The 22792-nt window shown below is 42.8% G+C and overlaps 1 protein-coding gene across 1 annotated transcript; it reads left to right on the top strand.

The window, feature by feature from the left end:
- Positions 1-531: 531 nt before the first annotated feature.
- LOC110496467 (ubiquitin-conjugating enzyme E2Q-like protein 1) lies at positions 532-22246 on the top strand. Its single transcript, XM_021572394.3, has 3 exons — positions 532-1053; positions 1374-2293; positions 18447-22246. The coding sequence occupies exons 2-3, from the start codon at positions 1565-1567 to the stop codon at positions 18576-18578; spliced, it is 861 nt and encodes a 286-aa protein (XP_021428069.1). The 5' UTR covers positions 532-1053; positions 1374-1564; the 3' UTR covers positions 18579-22246.
- Positions 22247-22792: the final 546 nt, after the last annotated feature.

The raw sequence follows: 22792 nt of genomic DNA on the forward strand, positions 1-22792 counted from the left end.
GATAGACCTTGGTTTTTAATATAAAGATATAATTTAATCGTATGTATATGTAGTAGAAAGTGATGGGTTAGAAGAAGCCTACATAACCAACCCATAAAGTCAAATGTAATATCCATATATGACCAGCTATGTAAACTTTAACATTGATTTATCCTGCAGTAGATGTAGTTCAATTGGTAACATACCTTTTTGTCTTCTTTTAATGCCTCATAAGGGGAAAGTAATCTAAAAGTAATGGAATGTAATCAGATTACGTTGCTGAGTTTGGGTAATCCAAAAGTTACGTGACTGATTACAATTTTGGACAGGTAACTAGTAACTGTAAAATATTACATTTAGAAAGTAACCTACCAAACCCTACTGTTAGTATACCTGTTGTTTACGAAGCAATGGCAAATAACATTTTAATTGATTCACCAACAGCCCAATAACATTTATTGTGATTGGGTTGCAAAATCAACACAGAACAGTACCCTCAAACACAAATGTACCACAACACCTGATGTCCCACTAATGCTGACATCACCCTACTTTCTGACTTGACTGGAATTGAAGGGAATTGAACCCCACCCTGAGACATATAGGCCTGCAAAGGGGAGATCTATAGGGGAGTGGGGAAAACGACCTTATGTATCGGCTGATAGGATGACATTGGCTAAAAAGCCCAGCCCACTTTCACGCTCTCCTCTTCCGTCCACATCTATCGCTCTCACTCCAGTCCACAGCATTATCCATTCCAACAAGGTAGAGCGGCCAAAGCCAACCCACGTCTGGCCGGTCGTTCCGTTCCGCTACTGCTACATGTGTGTGAGCGCAGCGAGCTAACGAGGATTGTGTGAGTCCTCGCCAAGGATTAGTGGAGTTGGTTTGTCCTCAGTAGATAGTGTCGCGGCAGCTGCAGTTACATCAAAGGCTTTAGCTCGCTCTTCCAGGTCACATCAACGCGAACGTTGCTGGATAGTAACCGTTTGATATCCCTCTCTACTGTAATAGCTGCTGCAGATTCGCCTTTTCGTCGCAAAGGCTACATTTTCCCGAACGGGCTTATAAATGGTAAGTCGAAGTGTAGGCTATATTAAAATAGAGAAGCTGGTGTTCTATGTGTTAACTATATTCGTTTCTAACATACATAATAGTGTATAGGCTTATTTCAAAGCAGCTATCTATTCGGTGCGCTTTGTAGCCTTTTGGATAATAGCAGAGATATTAAGCAGCCATTGCAACTAGGAATGCAGTCAATAGCCACAACACAGTCAGTCCACTAGGCTACTATTGAATATGATTATTTTTTACATTCAGTGGCAGATTTATTAGACTGCAAATCGATTAGACAGCAGTTCATCAATGTATTCATGGCTTGTGTGTTTTTTCAGTCGGACCTCATCGGAATGATGCACTGAAGAAAGACTAGGCTACATGCAAGCGTCTGTCCAGAGGCTGCAGTATAGCTGAGCGATTGCGGCACACTGTTGACGTTTTTTTACGGTTCCACAGTCTAACATCAGTGGTTGTCTGTAAAGGGAGAATCGTGAATTTCGATCGCCCTGCGCTCGGCGAAAACATAATGGCCACTCTACTGCGGAAAATCGGTCTGATTCGTCTTCACGACCGGGACACAGAGGACCCCAAGCATCACCAGGGCTCACTAAAGGGAACCAAGGGGAACACGAAGAACACTAAGCAGCACTGTCAGACCACCAACGAGACGAACAACATCCTCAGCACCCCCGAGATCAAAGCGAAGAAGCTGGACCAGCACAACAGCAATGACAAACCGTCCGTAAAGGATAAGCAACAGGGCAAGGACGCCAATGAGAAACAGCAGATGGGAGGCGGAGGAGGAGGTGGGATCGGGGTTGGAAAATCAGCGACCAGTGCCTCAATACCACCACTAGCCCCTCACCGGCAGCACTGCACCCAAGTCCGGACGAGGAGACTTATGAAGGAACTCCAGGAGATCCGGCGGTTGGGAGACAACTTTATAACGGTCGAGCTGGTCGACGACAATCTATTTGACTGGAACGTCAAGCTCCACCAGGTGGACAAAGACTCGGCGCTGTGGCAGGACATGAAAGAAACAAACACCGAGTTCATTCTGCTGAATGTCTCTTTCCCCGACAATTTCCCCTTCTCTCCGCCATTCATGCGGGTGCTCACCCCCCGGTTGGAAAACGGGTACGTTCTGGACGGTGGAGCGATATGTATGGAGTTGTTAACCCCCCGCGGATGGTCCAGCGCCTACACAGTGGAAGCCGTGATGAGACAATTTGCTGCAAGTCTGGTAAAAGGACAGGTGAGGATATTTGTTTTATTAATGCATTCTTCCCGTGTGTGTTTTGAAACATTAGACGCTGCAGACGCTGAATATTTAGTGTTGAATGTTCATACCTGACACTCATGCAACATGCATAATGTTAATTTAGTGAATCCATACTGCATAAAACCTGTCAATACGAAGTAGTTGTAGCTAGGTCACCCATGATACAAGTCAGTATTCGACGTCCATCCATGTCTGAGCACTGTAACTTTCAAGTAGGTTTCTATTTTTCTACTGCATTGTGGACATGGATGGGCAAAAAAACCTGCCTCTGATTCCAAAGGTTGCAACTTGGAATCCAGTAATAGAAAGTTTTTTTTTAGATTTTTGTTTGAACCCTATCCCAAACGTCAGCCTGTACTTTAGGATTTCGGAGTTAATGCCTTAACTTGACCTTAAAACTTTGAAATTTGATGCTTGAGAAACTTGGATGAACGTCTAATTCTGTCATGAGACTGTGAGAGTTAGTTGCAGCTTGCCATTGCTCATATCTGCCAAACTGAGCAGAATCAGAATGGTGTTTTACTGTGATACAGATCTCATTTAGTGAGACCTAAATCTCTCACCCAGCTCTGAGAGGGAGAAAGAGAGAGGCAGGAATCCATCTCCCCATCTTAGACGTGATTAATCTTTAGCTGTGACATTACAGCCGCCATTTCGCTGCTGTGCTCTGAATGTTCTCTACTCTGTGTGAGATGTATATTCCTCCTCCTATCTCCTGATTGGAATGCATCATCTTTTATCACCTCCAGAAATCCTCACCATTAAGGGGGGGAAAAATGTCTATCATAGAAATGACAAGGTCACTCCAGATCATCTAATTATTGGCCAGATATAGAATACATGTGCATGGGGGTTTCATTTCCTCAAGCCTACAGGAATGATTTGAAATCATATATGTAAAAAATGTAATAAAAAATGTCATTAAACTACTGCAGGTAGCCTATGAAGTCATTGGAACCACATTGACCAAGCATCATCCAGTCAGTCAGTAGCTTGTCTCTCCTCTGTGCTCTCGCCTGTCCTGTCCTCTTTGACAGAGACAGACTGAGCAGAACTTATGTAAATCAGACACTGCTACATGCTCACCCCCTCTGTCATCAAATATGATCATTTCCCTATAATTTATCATGTTTGTTGACCTGATCCTATTCAATCAGTATGCTGATGCATGAAATACACCACATGAACAAGTAGAGCATTTCATGCATTTGAACGTTATTGCTTGTCATTCCTTGAATCTAGCTGCTTTGGCTGACGGTTCGGGTTTGCCCGTCACATGTGACGTCATTGTTATGACAGCGTTATGACAGGAGGAATTTATGTAAGCATGTCACCAGATTTCCCTCCAGTGACCTAAGAGTGGTAGTTTTTCCCTTTTCCCTTTGATGATGTAACGGAATTTCAGTTGAATTCCAGTTGACATTGGGTCACGCAGGTGTTATTATAGGTCTATTGAATGTATGAATTATTAGAGAGGAAGAAAAATATGCTTAGACTAATGGACAATGTCAAGCAAAGGTATGTGTGGTGGTTCTGTTTTCAATATTATGCATTGATATCGTGCATATCACTTCAAATAATTCAGGTACATTGACACATAAGATGTGGTCACAATCGTAAATGCATGGGCAATGTAAGGAAAAACACCCAAAGGATCCATAGCAAAGATATCAATAATATAGATTGGCGATGTACACGTCATCTCAAGTATTTCATTTACACTTAATACATGTATAATGTATTACGAGCCAATTAGATCCTAATGATGCATTGTGAGCAGAAGCAGCTGTGAACGTAGTGGTTCTCATTTCCATCCCACTGGTTGAGGCCTTAAAATTGCACACACGCGCACGCACGCACACACACACACACACACACACACACACACACACACATTCAGTATTCAGAGTACACCATTTTCTTTTTTCTTTTTTTTTCAGTATCAGTCAAGACAGAACATCACAAGGTTCTAGAAATGACTCATGAGAGTGAAGACCTTTTGTCATGTCATTATCTGGATTAGTCGGTTGGTTTTTCCATCTTATCTCTCTGATTACACTCTGGTGGGGAGATAGTAAGAGAGAGAGAGAGAGAGAGAATGAGAGAGAGAGAGAGAGAGAGAGAGAATGAGAGAGAGAGCGAGAGAGAGAGAATGAGAGAGAGAGAGAGAGAGAGAGAAGGAGAGAGAGAGCGAGAGAGAGAGAATGAGAGAGAGAGAGAGAGAATGAGAGAGAGAGAGGGAGAGAGAGAGAGAGAGAGAGAGAATGAGAGAGGGAGAGGGAGAGAGAGAGAGAGAGAGAGAATGAGAGAGAGAGAGTGAGAATGAGAGAGAGCGAGAGAGAGAGAGAGAAGCTCTGCAGTCAGTATACACTAATTAACTTCCCAGTGCCTTCCTCCTCCAGTTTGCTAATGAAAACAATATTGATTAATTATGCAAGTGTGTGCGTGTGCATCTCTGTATGTGTGTTTCCTGATTTCCCATGTGATTGGTTTGCCACATCCTGAATGTGAAACTAACACAAAGTAATTCCTCCTGTAGTGCCACTAGTACTGTGTTTCCACTAAGATAGAAATGATCACCTCCAATAACAACCATCTCCTGAATGGGACGATGATGTAATTACTCAGTTGAAAGACAATAGATTCCTACGGTTTCCACATGGATGTGTACTAGACCCCAGGGTAGCAGAAGAAGACTTTAGGTTTTCAGATTGAAGACCAATTAAAAAGGTGCTGGTTCTTTAATTTGACAGTACCAGAGTTCATATCTTAGAGAGAATATTCTATAAGTGGTACTCAAGCTGTAGAACATGCGAGCTGCACCGCTCCAATTCAAGCACTGAATGGTTTTTAGAAGTGGTTTGACCGTTTGTGATTATCAGCATTATCAAATCAAATACATTTTCATTTGTCTGACAGGTGTAGTAGACCTTACAGTGAAATGCTTACTTACAAGCTCTTAACCAAAAATGCAATTTTAAGAAAAGACCCCCAAAAAAGTAAGAGATAAGAATAACAAATAATTAAAGAGCAGTAAATAACAATAGTGGGGCTATATACAGGGGGTGCCGGTGTCGAGGTAATTAAGGTAATATGTACATGTAGGTAGAGTTCTTAAAGTGACTATGCATAGATAATAACAGAGAGTAGCAGCAGCGTAGAAGAGGGGCATTGCAAATAGTCTGGGTGGCCATTTGACTAGGTGTTCAGGAGTCTTATGGCTTGGGGGTAGGAACAGTTTAGAAGCCTCTTGGACCTAGACTTGGTGCTCCAGTACCTCTTGCCGTGCAGTAGAAGAGAGGACAGTCTATGATTAGGGTGGCTGGAGTCTTTGACAATTTTTACGGCCTTCCTCTGACACCGCCTGGTATAGAGGTCCTGGATGGCAGGAAGCTTGGCCCCGGTGATGTACTGTGCAGTACGCACTACCCTCTGTAGTAGAGGTCGATCGATCATGATTTTTCAACACCTATACCGATTATTGGAGGACCAAAAAAAGCCGATACCGGTTAATCGGGCCGATTTTTATAAATATTTGAAATAATGACAATTAAAACAATACTGAATGAACACTTTTATTTTAACTTAATATAATACATAAATAAAAATCAATTTAGTCTCAAGTAAATAAAGAAACATGTTCAATTTGGTTTAAATAATGCAAAAACACAGTGTTGGAGAAGAAAGTAAAAGTGCAATATGTGCCATGTAAAAAAGCTAACGTTTAAGTTCCTTGCTCAGAACATGAGAACATATGAAAGCTGGTGGTTCCTTTTAACATGAGTCTTCAATATTCCCAGGTAAGAAGTTTTAGGTTGTTGTTATTATAGGAATTATAGGACTATTTCTCTCTATACCATTTGTATTTCATATACCTTTGACTATTGGATGTTCTTATAGGTACTATAGTATTGCCAGCCTAATATCGGGAGTTGATAGGCTTGAAGTCATAAACAGCGCTGTGCTTCAAGCATTGCTAAGAGCTGCTGGCAAACGCAGGAAAGTGGTGTTTGAATGAATGCTTACGAGCCTGCTGCTGCCTACCACCGCTCAGTCAGACTGCTCTATCAAATATCAAATCATAGACTTAATTATAATATAGTAAACACACAGAAATACGAGCCGTAGGTCATTAATATGGTCAAATCTGGAAACGATCATTACGAAAACAAAACGTTTATTCTTTCAGTGAAATACGGAACCATTCCATATTTTATCGAACGGGTGGCAACCCTAAGTCTATAAATTGCTGTTACATTGCACAACCTTCAATGTTATGTCATAATTATGTACAATTCTGGTAAATTAATTCCGGTCTTTGTTAGGAAGAAATGGTCTTCTCACAGTTCGCAACGAGCCAGGCGGCCCAAACTGCTGCATATACCCTGACTCTGCATGCACTGAACGCAAGAGAAGTGACACAATTTCAGGCACAGCATTGATTATATGCAAAGCAGGACAAGCTAGTTAAACGAGTAATATCATCAACCATGTGTAGTTAACTAGTGATTATGTTAAGATTGATTGTTTTTTATAAGATAAGTTTAATGCTAACTAACAACTTACCTTGGCTCCTTGCTGCACTCGCATAACAGGTGGTCAGCCTGCCACGCATTCTTTTCGTGGATTGCAATGTAATTGGCCATAATCGGCATACAAAAATGCAGATTACCGATTGTTATGAAAACTTGAAATTGGCCCTTGTGGTAGGAGGCCGAGCTGTTGCCATACCAGGCAGTCATACAACCAGTCAGGATGCTCTTGATGGTGCAGCTGTAAAACCTTTTGAGGATCTGAGGACCCATGCCAAATCTTTCCAGTCTCCTCTCAACCTGCTCCACTACAGCCCTGTCGATGAGAATGGGGGCGTGCTCGGTCCTCCTTTTCCTGTAGTCCACAATCATCTTCTTTGTCTTGATCACGTTGAGGGAGAGGTTGTTGTCCTGGCACCCTACAGCCAGGTCTCTGACCTCCTCCCTATAGGCTGTCTCATCGTTGTCATCAGCAAACTGAATGATGGTGTTGGAGTCGTGCCTGCCAGTGCAGTCATGAGTGAACAGGGAGTACAGGAGGGGACTGAGCACGCACCCCTGAGGGGCCCCCGTGTTAAGGATCAGCGTGGCAGATGTGTTGTTACCTACCCTTATTACCTGGGAGCAGCCTGTCAGGAAGTCCAGGATCCAGTTGCAGAGGGATGTGTTTAGTCCCAGGGTCCTTAGATTAGTGATGAGCTTTGAGGTCACTATGGTGTTGAATGCTGAGATGTAGTCAATGAATAGCATTCTCAAATAGGTGTTCCTTTTGTCCAGGTGTGAAAGGGAAGTGTGGAGTGCAATAGAGATTTCTTCAGCTGTGGATCTTTTATTTTGTATTTTTTTATTTCATCTTTTTTTAACCAGGTAGGCCAGTTGAGAACAAGTTGTCATTTACAACTGCGACCTGGCCAAGTTAAAGCAGTGCGACAGAAACAACAACACAGAGTTACACATAAACAAATGTACAGTCAACACAATAGAAAAATGTACAGTGTGTGCAAATGTAGAAGAGTAGGGAGGTAAGGCAATAAATAGGCCATGGAGGTGAAATAATTACAATTTAGCATTAACACTGGAGTGATAGATGTGCAGATTATGATGTGCAAGTAGAGAATAGAGATACTGGGGTGCAAAAGAGCAAGAGGATAAGTAATAATATGAAGATGAGGTAGTTGGGTGTGCTATTTACAGATGGGCTGTGTACAGGTACAGTGATCTGTGAGCTGCTCTGACAGTTGAAGCTTAAAGTTAGAGAGGGAGATATAACTCCAGCTTCAGTGATTTTTGCAATTCATTCCAGTCATTGGCAGCAGAGAACTGGAAGGAAAGGCGGGAAAAGGAAGTGTTGGCTTTGGGGGTGACCAGTGAAATATACCTGCTGGAGCTTGTGCTACGGGTGGGTGTTGCTATGGTGACCAGTAAGCTGAGATAAGGCGGGGCTTTACTTAGCATAGACTTATAGATGACCTGGAGCCAGTGGGTTTGGCGAGGAATATGTAGTGAGGGCCAGCCAACGAGAGCATACAGGTCGCAGTGGTGGGTAGTGTATGGGGCTTTGGTGACAAAACGGATGACACTATGATAGACTACATCCAGTTTGCTGAGTAGAGTGTTGGAGGCTATTTTGTAAATGACATCACTGAAGTCCAGGATCGGTAGGATGGTCAGTTTTACGAGGGTATGTTTGGCAGCATGAGTGATGGAGGCTTTGTTGCAAAATATGAAGCTGATTCTAGATTTAATTTTGGATTGGAGATGCTTAATGTGAGTCTACAAGGAGAGTTTACAGTATAACCAGACACCTAGGTATTTGTAGTTGTCCACATATTCTAAGTCAGAACTGTCCAGAGTAGTGATGCTAGATGGACGGGCAGGTGCGGGCAGCAATCGGTTGAAGAGCATGCACTTAGTTGTACTTGCATTTAAAATCAGTTGGAAGGAGTGTTGTATGGCATTGAAGCTCATTTGGAGGTTTGTTAGCACAGTGTCCAAAGAAGGGCCAGATGTATGCAGAATGGTGTTGTGTGCGTAGAGGTGGATCAGAGAATCATCAGCAGCAAGAGCGACATCATTGCTATATACAGATCTGTTGGTGCGGTATGCAAATTGAAGTGAGTCTAGGGTTTCTGGGATAATGATGTTGATGTGAGCCATGACCAGCCTTTCAAAGCATTTCATGGCTACAGACGTGAGTGCTACGGGTCGGTAGTCATTTAGACAGGTTACCTTAGTGTTCTTGGGCACAGGGACTATGGTGGTCTGCTTGAAACATGTTGGTATTACAGATTCAGAAAATGTCAGTGAAGACACTTGCCAGTTAGTCAGCGCATGCTCGGAGTACACGTTATCACACATTATCACAGCTATTTAGGTCAGTGGTCATGATGGCCATGAACATAACCACGTCCAGAGAGGACCTTTGTTGAATAAAGACCAAATTCACTCTCAAATGTTTTGCTTTTCTACACTTCATCTTTTACCAGGAAGAGATTATTAAAAGTCTAGAAACCATTCACCCTTTATATTCAGTACCAGTCAAAAGTTTGGACACACCCACTCATTTTTTTATTTTTACCATTTTCTACATTGTAGAATAATAGTCAAGACATCAAAACTATTAAATTACACATACGGAATCATGTAGTAACCAATTTTTTTTTAATCAAATCAAAATATATTTTAGATTCAAAGTTACCACCTTGCTTGAAGAGAGATTTGCACACTCTTGGCATTATCTCACCAAGCTTCATGAGGTAGTCACCTGGAATGCATTTAAATTCACAGGTGTGCATTGTTAAAAGTTAATTTGTGGAATTTCTTTCCTTCTTAATGCATTTGAGCAAATAATTTGTATTGTGACAAGATAGGGGTAGTATACAGAATATAGCGCTATTTGGTAAAAGACCAAGTCCATATTATGGCAAGAACGGCTCAAATAAGCAAAGAGAAACAACAGTCCATCATTACTTTAAGACATGAAGGTCAGTCAATTTCAAGTGCAGTCGCAACAACCATCAAGCGCTATGATGAAACTGTCTCTCACGAGGACCGCCACAGGAAAGGAAGACCCAGACTTACCTCTGCTGCAGAGGATAAATTAATTAGAGTTAACTGCACTTCAGATTGCAGCGCAAATAAATGTTTCACAGAGTTCAAGTAACAGACACATCTCAACATCAAGTGTTCAGAGGAGACCGCGCGAATCAGGCCTTCATGGTCAAATTGTTGCAAAGAAACCACTACTAAAGGACACCAATAATATGAAGAAACGTTCTTGGGACAAGAAACAATGAAGCATGGAGGAGGTGGATGTGATGGTGTGGGCGTGCTTTGCTGTTGACACTGTCTGTGATTTATTTAGAATTCAAGGCACACTTAACCAGCATGGCTACCACAATATTTGGCTGCGATACGCCATCCCATCTGGTTTGGGCTTAGTGGGACTATCATTTGTTTTTCAACGGGAAAATGACCAAACACACCTCCAGACTGTGTAAGAGCTATTTGACCAAGAAGGAGAGTGATGGTGTGCTGTATCAGATGACCTGGCCTCCACAATCCCCCGACATCAACCCAATTGAGATGGTTTGGGATGAGTTGGACCGCAGACTGAAGGAAAAGCAGCCAACAAGTGCTCAGCATATGTGGGAACTCCTTCAAGACTGTTGGAAAAGCATTCCAGGTGAAGCTGGTTGAGATAATGCTGTTTTGGTTACTACATGATTCCATATGTGTTATTTCATAGTTTTGATGTCTTCACTGTTATTCTACAAAGTAGATAAGTCAAAATAAAGAAAAACCATTGAATGAGTAGGTGTGTCCAAACTTTTGACTGGTGCTGTATCTACTTGCGTGTTACACACAGTCAGACATCACTAAATCCACAACTATTTGCATATTACACATGAATTTCCACAGTCAACAAGTCTTCAGTGATGTGTTGACAATATCCCCAGCTCTCCAGTACCATAGCATGTTTCTCTAGCTTGATCCGATTCTCTGGCACATGCAGCTAGGCGTTACGCAATAATCCCAAGCCCAAAGCCTCTTACCAAGATACACTGGGGCCCTGATCGGAGTGCCCGCCGCCCAGCCCATTGATCTCCATTCACAAGATTACCCATCAACCACTTCACTTCACACAACGGACTAGTGTGTGTCCCTGTGGATGTGAGCAAGCAAGGCTTGAGTGAACTAGATTAACAATGATAGACAACTGTTTTGTACAGCCTCAAGCACACTCTGGATGTAACACACACACAAACACAAACACACCTTTCTCTCTCTCTCTCTCTCTCTCTCTCTCTCTCTCTCTCCCTCTCTTCCCCATCTCTCTTGCTCCTTCTTTCTCTTCCTCTCTCCCTCTCTCCCTCCATCTCTCACCCTCTCTCTCTGTCTCTCTCTCTTTCTATCTCTCTCTCTCGCTCTCTGTTATTTCAGTCTTGTTAAGCGTCAGTCAGCCCGGACATGCCTGGGGCTGGAACGAGTTATTTCAGTCCCTATTTTGTTCACACGCACGCACGTACGCACACACACACACACACACACACACACACACACACACACACACACACACAGGAAGGAAGTAAATACCAATTGCACAGGGCAGACGGGACGGAAATAATCGTCACACAGCCAAGGGGAAGGAAATAATCGCTGTGCAGTGGCTAGGGGGACAGACATAATCGTCACACGTTAATGGAGTGTGCTGGCCGGTTTTGTGATATTGTTCATTGATGTAATGTAAACAATGCGGTAGTCAGTCTCTACATTGCTCTCTTCCAGGCAATGTTGATTAGGGGAAATAAGGCTTAGCTCTCAAATGGCTGTGATATCCAGTTTAATTAAATCAGTGCAAGACAATTCAGGAAATTGTTTTGAATGTCATTTGTTAATTGTTTAATTGGTCATAATTGATGAGGTTGATGAATTTAGCTGTGCATGCGTGTGTGTATTGAAATTGTTCTAATAATGGTTGTGTGTTAAACCAATGGCCACTGGCCAGTCGTCCTCTGGTATTAATCACCAAGGTAATGACTCTTCTCGATCGCCCTGGCAACCTCTCTCCATGGCAAAGATGGCCACAAACCTTGTAACCAATGATGTATATAAACCCTGGATTTTTGATGCTATGCATTAGCCATTGAGAGGCTTTGAAGCCACCGGTCGGCCATATTTGCACTCCCTAGTAGGAGCAGTCCTCCATAGGAATTAATGGAATTATATAGTATTTCAATTTAATGTTTCAAGTATTTTTTGTTGTAGTGGGGGCAGTAACAATAGTAATCTCCAAAAACTATACTTTAAGGGTAATGATTTTATATAATAAAAAAAAAATGTTCATATAATATAATTTAAAAGTCTGCATTAAGGTGTCTATAATAAAATACATTTGTCAAAAATGAATGTAGACATTAATAAATGCATTTCTATAGTTTTCAAAATATTTTTTTACTACGGTGGGGGAGTGCCGAGATGAAGGCACAGTGGCTTCAAAACTGTGCCCCCTGCCAGTTATCTAGTGGATATATAAATCAGTGGTTGTAACAGAGTCAACTGGCACATTATTAAAACACAGACATGATTATACCAAGGTTAGGCAAGCTAAACAGTCTCGCCCAGTTGAGCTGTCACCTCTCTGGAATGGGTCCTATGTTTCAGGAATTCAATGAGTTATTGATAAGAGGCTTTGTCTGTCTCGAAGTCATAAGTCTTCACTGGATTATTTTGCCTGGTAAAACAGCAATACATTTCTCTCACTTTTCAACTCATTTTAGTGGTTTTGAGAAAGGGTGGCCATTACTGCTGACACAGTGTCTTTATTGAGCATCTCAATTAGGGATGCACGATATATAGGTGAACATATCGGAAGTCTAGTTTAACACTGATGTGCAAAACCGATGTCAAAGGTGACGTGCATACCTATATAACGTAGGTACATGACGTAATGACGCCTCGTAAAATTTTGCGCTATACGTGAAACACAGCATTCCCAACTTAGCCCACAATATCTGCTGTGTGGGTCAAGCAGTCAACAAGTCAAGCAGTCATTTGAAAAAGTAACAACATTTCAGCGAGACAACTCAAAGGCGAAATCCATTAAAGCCAAGATAATGGAATTCATTGCCCTTGACAGTCAACCGCTCTCTGACGTGGGGGATGTTGGCTTTCGCCGACTGGTCGAGCACCGGTTAACACTACCAAGTGCGCTATTTTTCCGATGTTGCCCTACCGGAGTTACACAGTAATAGCGTCACAACATACATACAATGGAACGCCGTATGGGTCTTTGCGTGTCAAACTAGAACAGACTAGAACAGGAACATAATAACAGGAGGATCATCAGCTCAGAAGGTGGGACCTTTCTCCTGTCTCACAGAGGAGAGCCACGAGCGATATGTTTACAATACCGCGTTGGTAATAAAGCATAATTTGTTCGACCGCAACTTCTGGGGTAGCTAACTTTAGCTTGGTACCTAGCTAGCACCAATACTACCAGCCTGAAAACAATGACCAGTAGAAACTGCAGTCATTTTCTTTATTATTAGCAATGATTTAGGAATCCTTGTAAGTAAGTATTAGCTAGGTTGCCACTTGTTGTTGACAATAAATAGCTAGCCAGCTACTTGGCCCTGTTGCTCAAAGCTAACGTTATAAGCAGCCAACTAGCTTCATCTGGCGAGTGAGACTCGACGGGACTGGGTTATGTGTTGTGAAGCTAGCCACAATAAGGATTAGGCACAATATTGGAATTTGCAGGTTTGCCTTCAAAATAAATGTATGTCATTGACAGTGATGCAAATGAACACAAATAGTAGAATTATGCCATACTTTTATTTTGAAGGCTAACCGAAAAGTCCACTGTTGTGGCAAATCCTTACGTATCGATGAGTCATTGTGACATATGAAATACGATTGATAGTGTAATCAATGTGTAATAACTACATATAAAATGTATGAATGCGTTAAATAATTATGTGACGTGCAGTCATATCCAGGTCCTGATTGGTAAACAAACTTATTTGACACGTCAAATAGTGTTAAATAGTAAGTGAAATAAATAGGTTTTGATTATGTTTTACTGATAATGGGGACATACGTAAATGCCAACAAAATAACTTTTTGGTCAGTCTGTGTCTGTGTGTGTGTAACCTTTATTTAACTAGGCAAATCAGTTAACAACAAATTATTATTTACAATGACGGCCTAACCCAGCCAAATCCAGACGACGCTGGGCCAACTGTGCGCCGCCCAATGGAACTCCCAATTACGGCTGGATGTGATACAGCCTGGATTCGAACCAGGGACTATAGTGACGCCTCTTGCACTGAGATGCAGTGTCTTAGACTGCTGCGTCCATGTGTGTGTGTGTGTGTGTGTGTGTTAACTATTTAACTGTTCTAGAATGTTCAAAAGGCTGCAAAAATTGTCAATATCGGTTATCGGTGTTGTTTTTTTTGTCAGGGAAAATATTGGATATCGGTATCGGCCAAAAATGTCATATCCGTGCATCACTAATCTCAATAGTCTATGGGAGAATCTCAATTGCATACTCCTCACGTACCCTCTCTCCTTGCCTCTTTCTCAAACCCATTGGATGAGAAAGCCAAAGGTCCCTTCTCTTTAACCTTCACCTCCAATGGTTTTTGAGAAGGAGGTGAGGAGAGAGTAGGCCTACTACTACTCTGACTATTGAGATACAGCCTTAATGTCTGTGTGTCTCCTCTGTGAGACAGGAGAAAGGTCCCACCTTCTGAGCTGATGATCCTCCTGTTCTTATTATGTTCCTGTTCTAGTCTGTCTTAGTCACTGAGTCTCATTAACCAGCACATTTAGACATGGAAACTGTGTTCCTAATCACCTGGCCACTCAGCATTATGACCCCATCCTACTCATCCCCAGAATCTTTAAGACACAAAATGTCTGACCAGACACACAAGCCTGCCATTTGACACAAAATGGCTGAATCTGAAACAGAGTCTCAATAGACACCCTGTTCCACACGTAGTGCACTACTTTTGACCAGACAAAGAATGGTTCTGAAATTGCATCCTACGATAATGCACAATATAAGGAATAGGGTGCTATTTCAGATGCTTTTACACTACTCCTACTCTCTGTTTATCATATATGCATAGTCACTTTAACCATATCTACATGTACATACTACCTCAATCAGCCCGACTAACCGGTGTCTGTATGTTGCCTCGCTACTTTTATAGCCTCGCTACTGTATATAGCCTGTCTTTTTACTGTTGTTTAATTTCTTTACCTTCCTATTGTTCACCTAATACATTTTTTGCACTATTTGTTAGAGCCTGTAAGTAAGCATTTCACTGTAAGGTCTACACCTGTTGTATTCGGCGCACTTGACAAATAAACTTGGATTTGATTTGATTTGCAGATAGCGTCAGCATCGTGCACAACATTTGACCAGAGCCTTACTGAGATTTGGTTGATCCCTTTGACGCAAAATGACCGTACAGACACACTAACCGCTCGTTTAATCGTCTCTCTCTCTCAGTCTCTCTCTCGCTTTTTCTCTCTCGCTTTCTCTGTCTTTCTCGCTTTCTCTGTCTCTTTCCCTCTCTCCCGCTTTTTCTCTCTCGCTTTCTCTATCTCTTTCACTCTCTCCCTCCCTCTCTTTCTCTCTCTCCCTTGCTCTGTCTCTCTCTTCCTCCCCCTCCCTCTATCTCTCTCACTTTATCTCTCTCTGTGTGTGTGTGTGTGTGTGTGTGTGTGTGTGTGTGTGTGTGTGTGTGTGTGTGTGTGTGTGTGTGTGTGTGTGTGTGTGTGTGTGTGTGTGTGTGAGTTGACTCTTCAAAGCGTTATGCTCCAGAGGTGAATCATAAATTAGATGATGTCATTTAAGACAACACACGACGCCTCCAAAAGCAGAATCAGCCATGCATCTTATATTAGCTTTAGTATGCCTCTTATTGTGGCTCTGAGGCTAAATATTAATATTTTGAAGATAAAGTCCGGGCTTTTTTGTTTTGTCATTTTGTTCTCCCACCCACACAATCCTCTTTAGAGAAGACTGAGCCACTGTTGCTAAGAGATCATCCCAGCTTTAGCGTCACATGCAACGCCTACACTCGCTTCTTTCCTCCTCTCCCACATACTGTATATTATTAGCCTTTGTGTGTGTAGGAAATACAGTTGTTATTGTTTTTTTTTTTACCAAGATGGGAGATTGTGTTTGGATGGAATTGCTTCTTTGACTAACTCAATTGTTTGTGGGACGCTTTTTGCAGCCATCGCAAGAATATTATCTCCCATATTTTTTATTTTCATATTTGTGATGTTGAAATGTTTCATTGTTGGATCTGAGAAGAGGATCTAGTCTCCAGAGTAGCTCCTTCTCTCTGGCAATCGAGAGTGACATCTTGGGTTTTTCTCTCCTTTCTCTTTCCTTCAACATTAATCTAATGTTGCAACAGCATCCAAAGCACCTGAGCTTTCACCACCAAAACCGTGGTCATGTATACACTATATATACAAAAGTGTATGGATTCCCCTTCAAATTAGTTTATTCTGCTATTTTAGCCACACCCATTGCTGACAGGTTGCAATCTCCATAGACAAGCATTGGCAGTAGAATGGTCTTAGTGAAGCACTCAGTTACTTTCAACGTGGCACCGCCACCGGATGCCACCTTTCCAACTAGTCAGTTTGTCACATTTCTGCCCTGCTAGAGAAATGTTATTGTGAAGTGAAAATGTCTAGGAGCAACAACGGCTCAGCCGCGAAGTGGTAGGCCACACAGTCTCACGGAACGGGACCACTGAGTGCTGAAGCACATAGGTCATAATAATAATCTGTCCTCGGTTGCAACACTCACTACCGAGTTCCAAACTGCTGGAAGCAACATCAGCACAAGAACTGTTCATCGGGAGCTTCATGAAATGGGTTTTCATGGCCGAGCAGCCGCACACAAGCCTAAGATCACCATGCGCAATGCCAAGCGTCAGCTGAAGTGGTGTAAAGCTCGCCGCCATTGGACTCTAGAGCAGTGGAAACGCGTTCTCTGGAGTGATGCATTACGCTTCACCATCTGGCGGTCCGATGGACGAATCTGTGCTTGACGGATGCCAGGAGAACGCTACCTGCCCCAATGCATAGTGCCAACTGTAAAGTTTGGTGGAGGAGGAATAATGGTCTGGGAAGGCCCTTTCCTGTTTCAGCATGACAATGCCCCTGTTCACAAAGCAAGATCCATACAGAATTTGTAAATAATATATATATATATATATATATATATATATATATATATATATATTTTATTAATAAAAACCTTGGATGGCTTGTTTATTTTATCACATTTGATTAGATGATAGCATATCTTTCCCCATTCAAGAAAGTGAAAGACGTTGTTTACACATCCACCCTAACACTACACTACACATGTCACTCAATGTGACATTCTACCTGCTACACAGAAAACAACCAAAATCAACTTTATTTTTAATTATTTCAATTCACAAGATAGAATGAAAGTGCGTGTCAGGCATTGAGAATTAAAGCTGGCTGATTCTTGAGCTTGGACGCATCGCAATGCAAGCAGCATAGTAGCTTCCATAACATTCTTTGAACGCGTTCCCCTGATGGCCGATATATTGCAGGGCCGTAAGAACCCAATTTAGTTTTTGTTCTTCATGTCTGATCTTTTTTCAGTCCATTTTCTGTCACTGTTCCATTACATTTTGGGTGGTTGTTTTGGTAACAGCAAGTCATGTGGAAAAAAATCTGCGTCCAGACAGAGGTTGCGTAATGTATCATTGGGAATGTATCAAAGATCAGATTGTTGTTGCTGTTTATACATATCAAATATGACAAATAATTGGCAAAAAATCAGAGTTGGGATTCCTTTGAGATCAGTGTGGGGATCAGCGTCGAGATCAGTGTGGAAGAACTTGACTGGCCTGCACAGAGCCCTGACCTCGACCCCATCGAACACCTTTGGGATGAATTGGAACACCAACTGTGAGCCAGGCCTAATCACCCAACATCAGTGCCTGACCTCTTGTGGCTGAATGGAAGTAAGTCCCCGCAGCAATGTTCCAACATCTAGTGGAAAGCCTCCCCAGAAGAGTGGAGGCTGTTATAGCAGCAAAGGGGGGATCAACTCCATATTAATGACCATGATTTTGGAATGAGATGTTCGATGAGCAGCTGTCCACATATTTTTGGTCATGTAGTGTATGTTATTATTCACCTGTAAAATAATTTTACCATTCATCCCTATGAGGATATTCATCCTTTTGATGCAGTACTGGTGACATAAGGGTGTTGAATATCTGTGACAAGGAAGTGTTTTTTATGTAAAGAGCTGACTTAGTAGTCACCTTGGGGAGTTGGACCAAGAGAGCTTGTGGAAGGATGGTTGATGGTTGTGGGTCTCTCTTTTTCTCAGCAATAATTGACTCAGTAGGTTGTAGAATGCAGATGATACTGTACTCATTCTCACTCCCTCTCGCTCTCTTTCTGTGTGGGTGTGTTTTCAATGTATCAATGACGTCAATTCCCTACTAATCATCTCTCTCTCCTTCTCTCCTTCTCTCCCTCTCGTTCTCTCTCTCTTTCCGTAGGGGCGTATCTGCAGAAAATCAGGGAAGTCCAAGAAGGCGTTTAGCCGTAAAGAGGCGGAGGCCACCTTTAAGAGTCTGGTGAAGACCCACGAGAAGTATGGCTGGGTCTCCCCCCCAGTGTCTGACGGCTGAGGTGACGGGCCGGGCCATGACGCTAGCTAGCCATGCTAACCATGACACACCACGCTAACTCGACTCCTCCTCCTTGACCATACCACTCCACCGCTCCAGTTGTTTTCGGTTGCTTTGGGTTTTTTCTTGTTGTTGTCTTCATCAGCTCACTGAGACTTCAGAAGGAACAAATAAAGGAACGCTTGCCTACTTCGTCTTCACTTTGCCGATAATCGTCATAATCTCGTCATCATCAAGCCTCCCTCCTGCGCTGCACTCCTCCCTCCCTCCTCTCTCTCTGCGTTCATCCCTCCTTCGGCTGAGTAGAAGGTTCTGCGGGATGTGCGTGAACAGACTTATTCAGGAAAGTGTGTGTGTGTGTGTCAGCGGAGTGTTTGTCACAGCGGTTGATGGATTGGGTTTCCGACACACGCACACACACACCAACCACACACCAACCACACACCCACACTGACTGTGTGGGGATCTGTGGAAAGACTGTGAAAGACTACTGAGAAGAGGGAGATGTATCCCCTCTCCTCTTTTGTCCCACCCTCCCATCTCACCTTCCTTCCTCTCCTCTTTTGTCCCACCCTCCCATCTCACCTTCCTTCCTCTCCTCTTTTGTCCCACCCTCCCATCTCACCTTCCTTCCTCTCCTCTTTTGTCCCACCCTCCCATCTCACCTTCCTTCCTCTCCTCTTTTGTCCCACCCTCCCATCTCACCTTCCTTCCTCTCCTCTTTTGTCCCACCCTCCCATCTCACCTTCCTTCCTCTCCTCTTTTGTCCCACCCTCCCATCTCACCTTCCTTCCTCTTATCCCTCATCACTCTCTCTAAGCTGACACTACAATGCACTGAACTGAAGTCCATCCAGTCTGCCTGATCATTTAAATACAGACCAGGCTGCTGATGTTTAATATACAGGCAGTGCAGGACGGCAGCTCATGCATTCACCCCTTCTTTTTGATTAGATTTTTCTCTCCTCTGTTCTTTTCTTTTGACTGTGCTGTTTTTCACAGTTCAATGCAACATGAAGATTGTAATGTATGTAGAGCTGTGCTCTCTCTCCATCTCGCTTTCTATCGTTAATTCTCCTCTCTCTCTCTTTGTGGCTAAATTTAGACCTCAGTGTGTTGCGTAGACGGTTATTGATTTCCAACGAGAAAAAAAATCACTTGCTTTATATGCAGAGACTGTACGATTAATAGAATGACAGTCAACCACAGCAATCTCTCTCTCTCTCTCTCCTATCTCTCTTGCTCTATCTCTCCTCTCTCCACTCTCTCTCTCTCCTCTCTCTCTTGCTCTCTCTCCTCTCTCTCTCTCTCTCTCTCTTTCTCGCTCTCTCTCTCTCATTGTCTCTCTCTCTCTCTCTCTCTCTCGCTCTTTCTCTCTCGCTGTCTCTCTCTCACTGTCTCTCTCTCTCTCTCTCTCTCTCTCTGTCTCTCTCTCTCTCTCTTTGTCTCTCTCTCTCTGTCTCTCTCTATCTCTCTCTCTTTCTCTCTCTCTCGCTGTCTCTCTCTCACTGTCTCTCTCTCTCACTGTCTCTCTCTCTCTGTCTCTCTCTCTCTCTCTCCCCTTTCTCTCTCTCTCTCTGGTCACATTATCATGTATAGATGAAGACCAGCAGCTATAATTCATAATCCATGATTTAGGTACCAGATGGTCAAGCTAATAATCAGGCCCCTGAAAGGTGTGTGCATTGGTACATCACATGCACACTCAGCATTTAGCGTTGGCTCGCGTGCACACACACACACCTGCCAGCGTGGCTGTGTGTGATGATAACATCCCTAAATTAGGATGGACAGAGCAGAACTCTGGCGAGGATGGAGTGGTGGAATAATAAGCAAGTGCCCTCTGAGAGATGACTGTGTCTCAGTGAGCTCCTGATTAATGTCTGGAGGGAGGGAGGGAGATAGGGAGGGAGAGAGGGAAGGAGCGAGGGAGGGAGAGAGGGAGGGAGAGGGGAAGGGAGAGGGGAAGGAGAGAGAGGGGAGAGGGGGAGGAAGAGAGGGAAGGAGAGAGGGAGGAAGAGAGGGAGGAATAGAGGGAAGGAGAGAGGGATGCAAACTTTGATGTTTACCGCCAGCTCCTCGAAATGTCAGCTGGAATCCAGAATGGCTGAAAAAAAGCATGTGTGTGTGTGTGTGTGTACAAACACACACACACACACACACTGTAGCTTCAACATCCCTCTTGTTATGCTGTACAGTATATGTGGCTGGAAATGAGCACCACAAGGAGCTAGTTGCTAATTGCTGTGACATTTGACCAGAGAGTTGTCAGATGAATAACTAGTGAGAGTGATGACGTCACACCTCCTGCTCTGCTCTGCTCACACACACACACACACACACACACACACACACACCCTGCACTGCTGGGTCGGGGGTTCTAGACAAACTCACTTTTTGTTTTACATTGTGTGTAAAGCAATGTTCATACAGTACATCCTTATAGACGATGTTCATCATCAGGGGGGTGATATGTGTGTGAGAGTGGTTGTCTCGTGTGTGACGGTCTCTTGGACACAGTTAAAGACATCCCCATCTGGTATCTAATCATGAGAAAGGGTACGTTTTAAAATGGTACCCTACTGTATTACCCATCTAGTGCACTACTTGTGACCAGAGCCCTATGTAGGAATTAGGGTGCCAATGGGATGAGGCCTAAGTCAGTGCTGACTGTCTTCTTCCTTTTCTGTTGGGGACAGTCAAGTCAGGGTTGGCTGTGGGCGTTTCTCTGTGCTTACGATGAGAGGAGAAAACTACTGTAAAATTAAGAATTAATATAAGACAAAATATCTCCAAATTGGGTGTTTGCTGGTTTAAAGAGAATCATTTTGTGATATAGTTTAGATCGTTAGTTTGCAGACACTAACTGGGTGAATCAGTTCTGTTGTATTATATCTGCATGTGGTAAGTGATTGGTAGCTAGCTATCTTTTTTTCAAGAAAAACAACGGAAAAAACGACGACGGGGTAAAACACGAACAGCAAAATGCTGATCTTCTCTTGTTCTCTTGATTTACGTTTTCTGTATTTAGATTTTTCGTTCCGACTTCCTAAAAAATACTTTCACGTTATGTTCTTTGAATGTTTGTGTTTTAATTTATTTGTGGTTTGCCAAAATGAAGATGTTGAAGCATGTCGCAGGTATTGTCACAGAAAAAGAGAAATAAATCCGAACTAAGAATGATGATGCTTATCTGTGTCAGAAGGAGGGTGTTCAGTTGTATATTTTGTAGGGAACTTTCAAAGAACCAGATTAAGAAGGACTAGACAATGATGTCAACATTCTCCAGGAACTAATCTCACTGGGAGCAGAACTCTATGGAACCCACTGGAACTGAAGGATCAATCGGATCTGCTCTCACGTGTATTTCCTACTCCCTTCTGTGATATCACTGATGTCCATCCTTCTTTTTCTGGTTCCAGACTTCGGTACTGCTCGGGTAGAAGTTGCCCTTAGGCACAGATCTAGGATCAGCTTACCCTGCCTAAATCCTAACCTTCACGATTACAATGGAATACGCACATCTGCCCCTAGATCAGCTTCTTGGGGCAACTTCACCCTACTCCCGATTGAAGTGTCTAGTCCAGGCCGAGGTCAAAAGTTCAAAAGGTGAAAGGTCGTTGCAAGACCAAACAGGAATGTGCAATAAAAGTTACAGCTTATTGAAACTGATGAATGGACCTGGTTTTGTTTGTATTCACTCACATGATACACAAAAAATGTATCTATTGATCTCTTCTCTATTCAAGATCTTTGTTGATGTTTTTCATGTCATCATGACCATGTGAATCATTATCTCTTCACTGTCCAAGATCTTTGTTTTTCCTTAGAGCTATTCCGGAGTAGTTACGGTACATTGAATAGTGGAGGCACAGCCAACAGCGTCCAATGTTAGGATCTCTACCAAAAATGTACTAAGCATTGACTTACCAAGTTTTCACCTGTTTTTCAGAGGGAAAAGTTATTCCTGAAGAGGTAAACTTACATACTGCTGCACACATTTTCTTGGCCCACTTTAGACCCACTTTGGTCTCCGTTGTGCTCCAGTTTTATATTGAAACACAGGATCTTTCTCCATTGTCTCAGAGCTTAGCTAAATTCATCTTTTGTCTCTGCTATCTGAAGAGTCACCAGGTCTGGTTCAAGTGGTATCAGAACAGAATGTCTTCTATGAGCTTTCATCCTCTGTGTGTGTGTGTATTAACCCACTAGGCT

Source organism: Oncorhynchus mykiss, chromosome 18 (genome assembly GCF_057628025.1).
Source record: "Oncorhynchus mykiss isolate SJ-2025 chromosome 18, ASM5762802v1, whole genome shotgun sequence".
NCBI classification, from domain to species: Eukaryota; Metazoa; Chordata; class Actinopteri; order Salmoniformes; family Salmonidae; genus Oncorhynchus; species Oncorhynchus mykiss.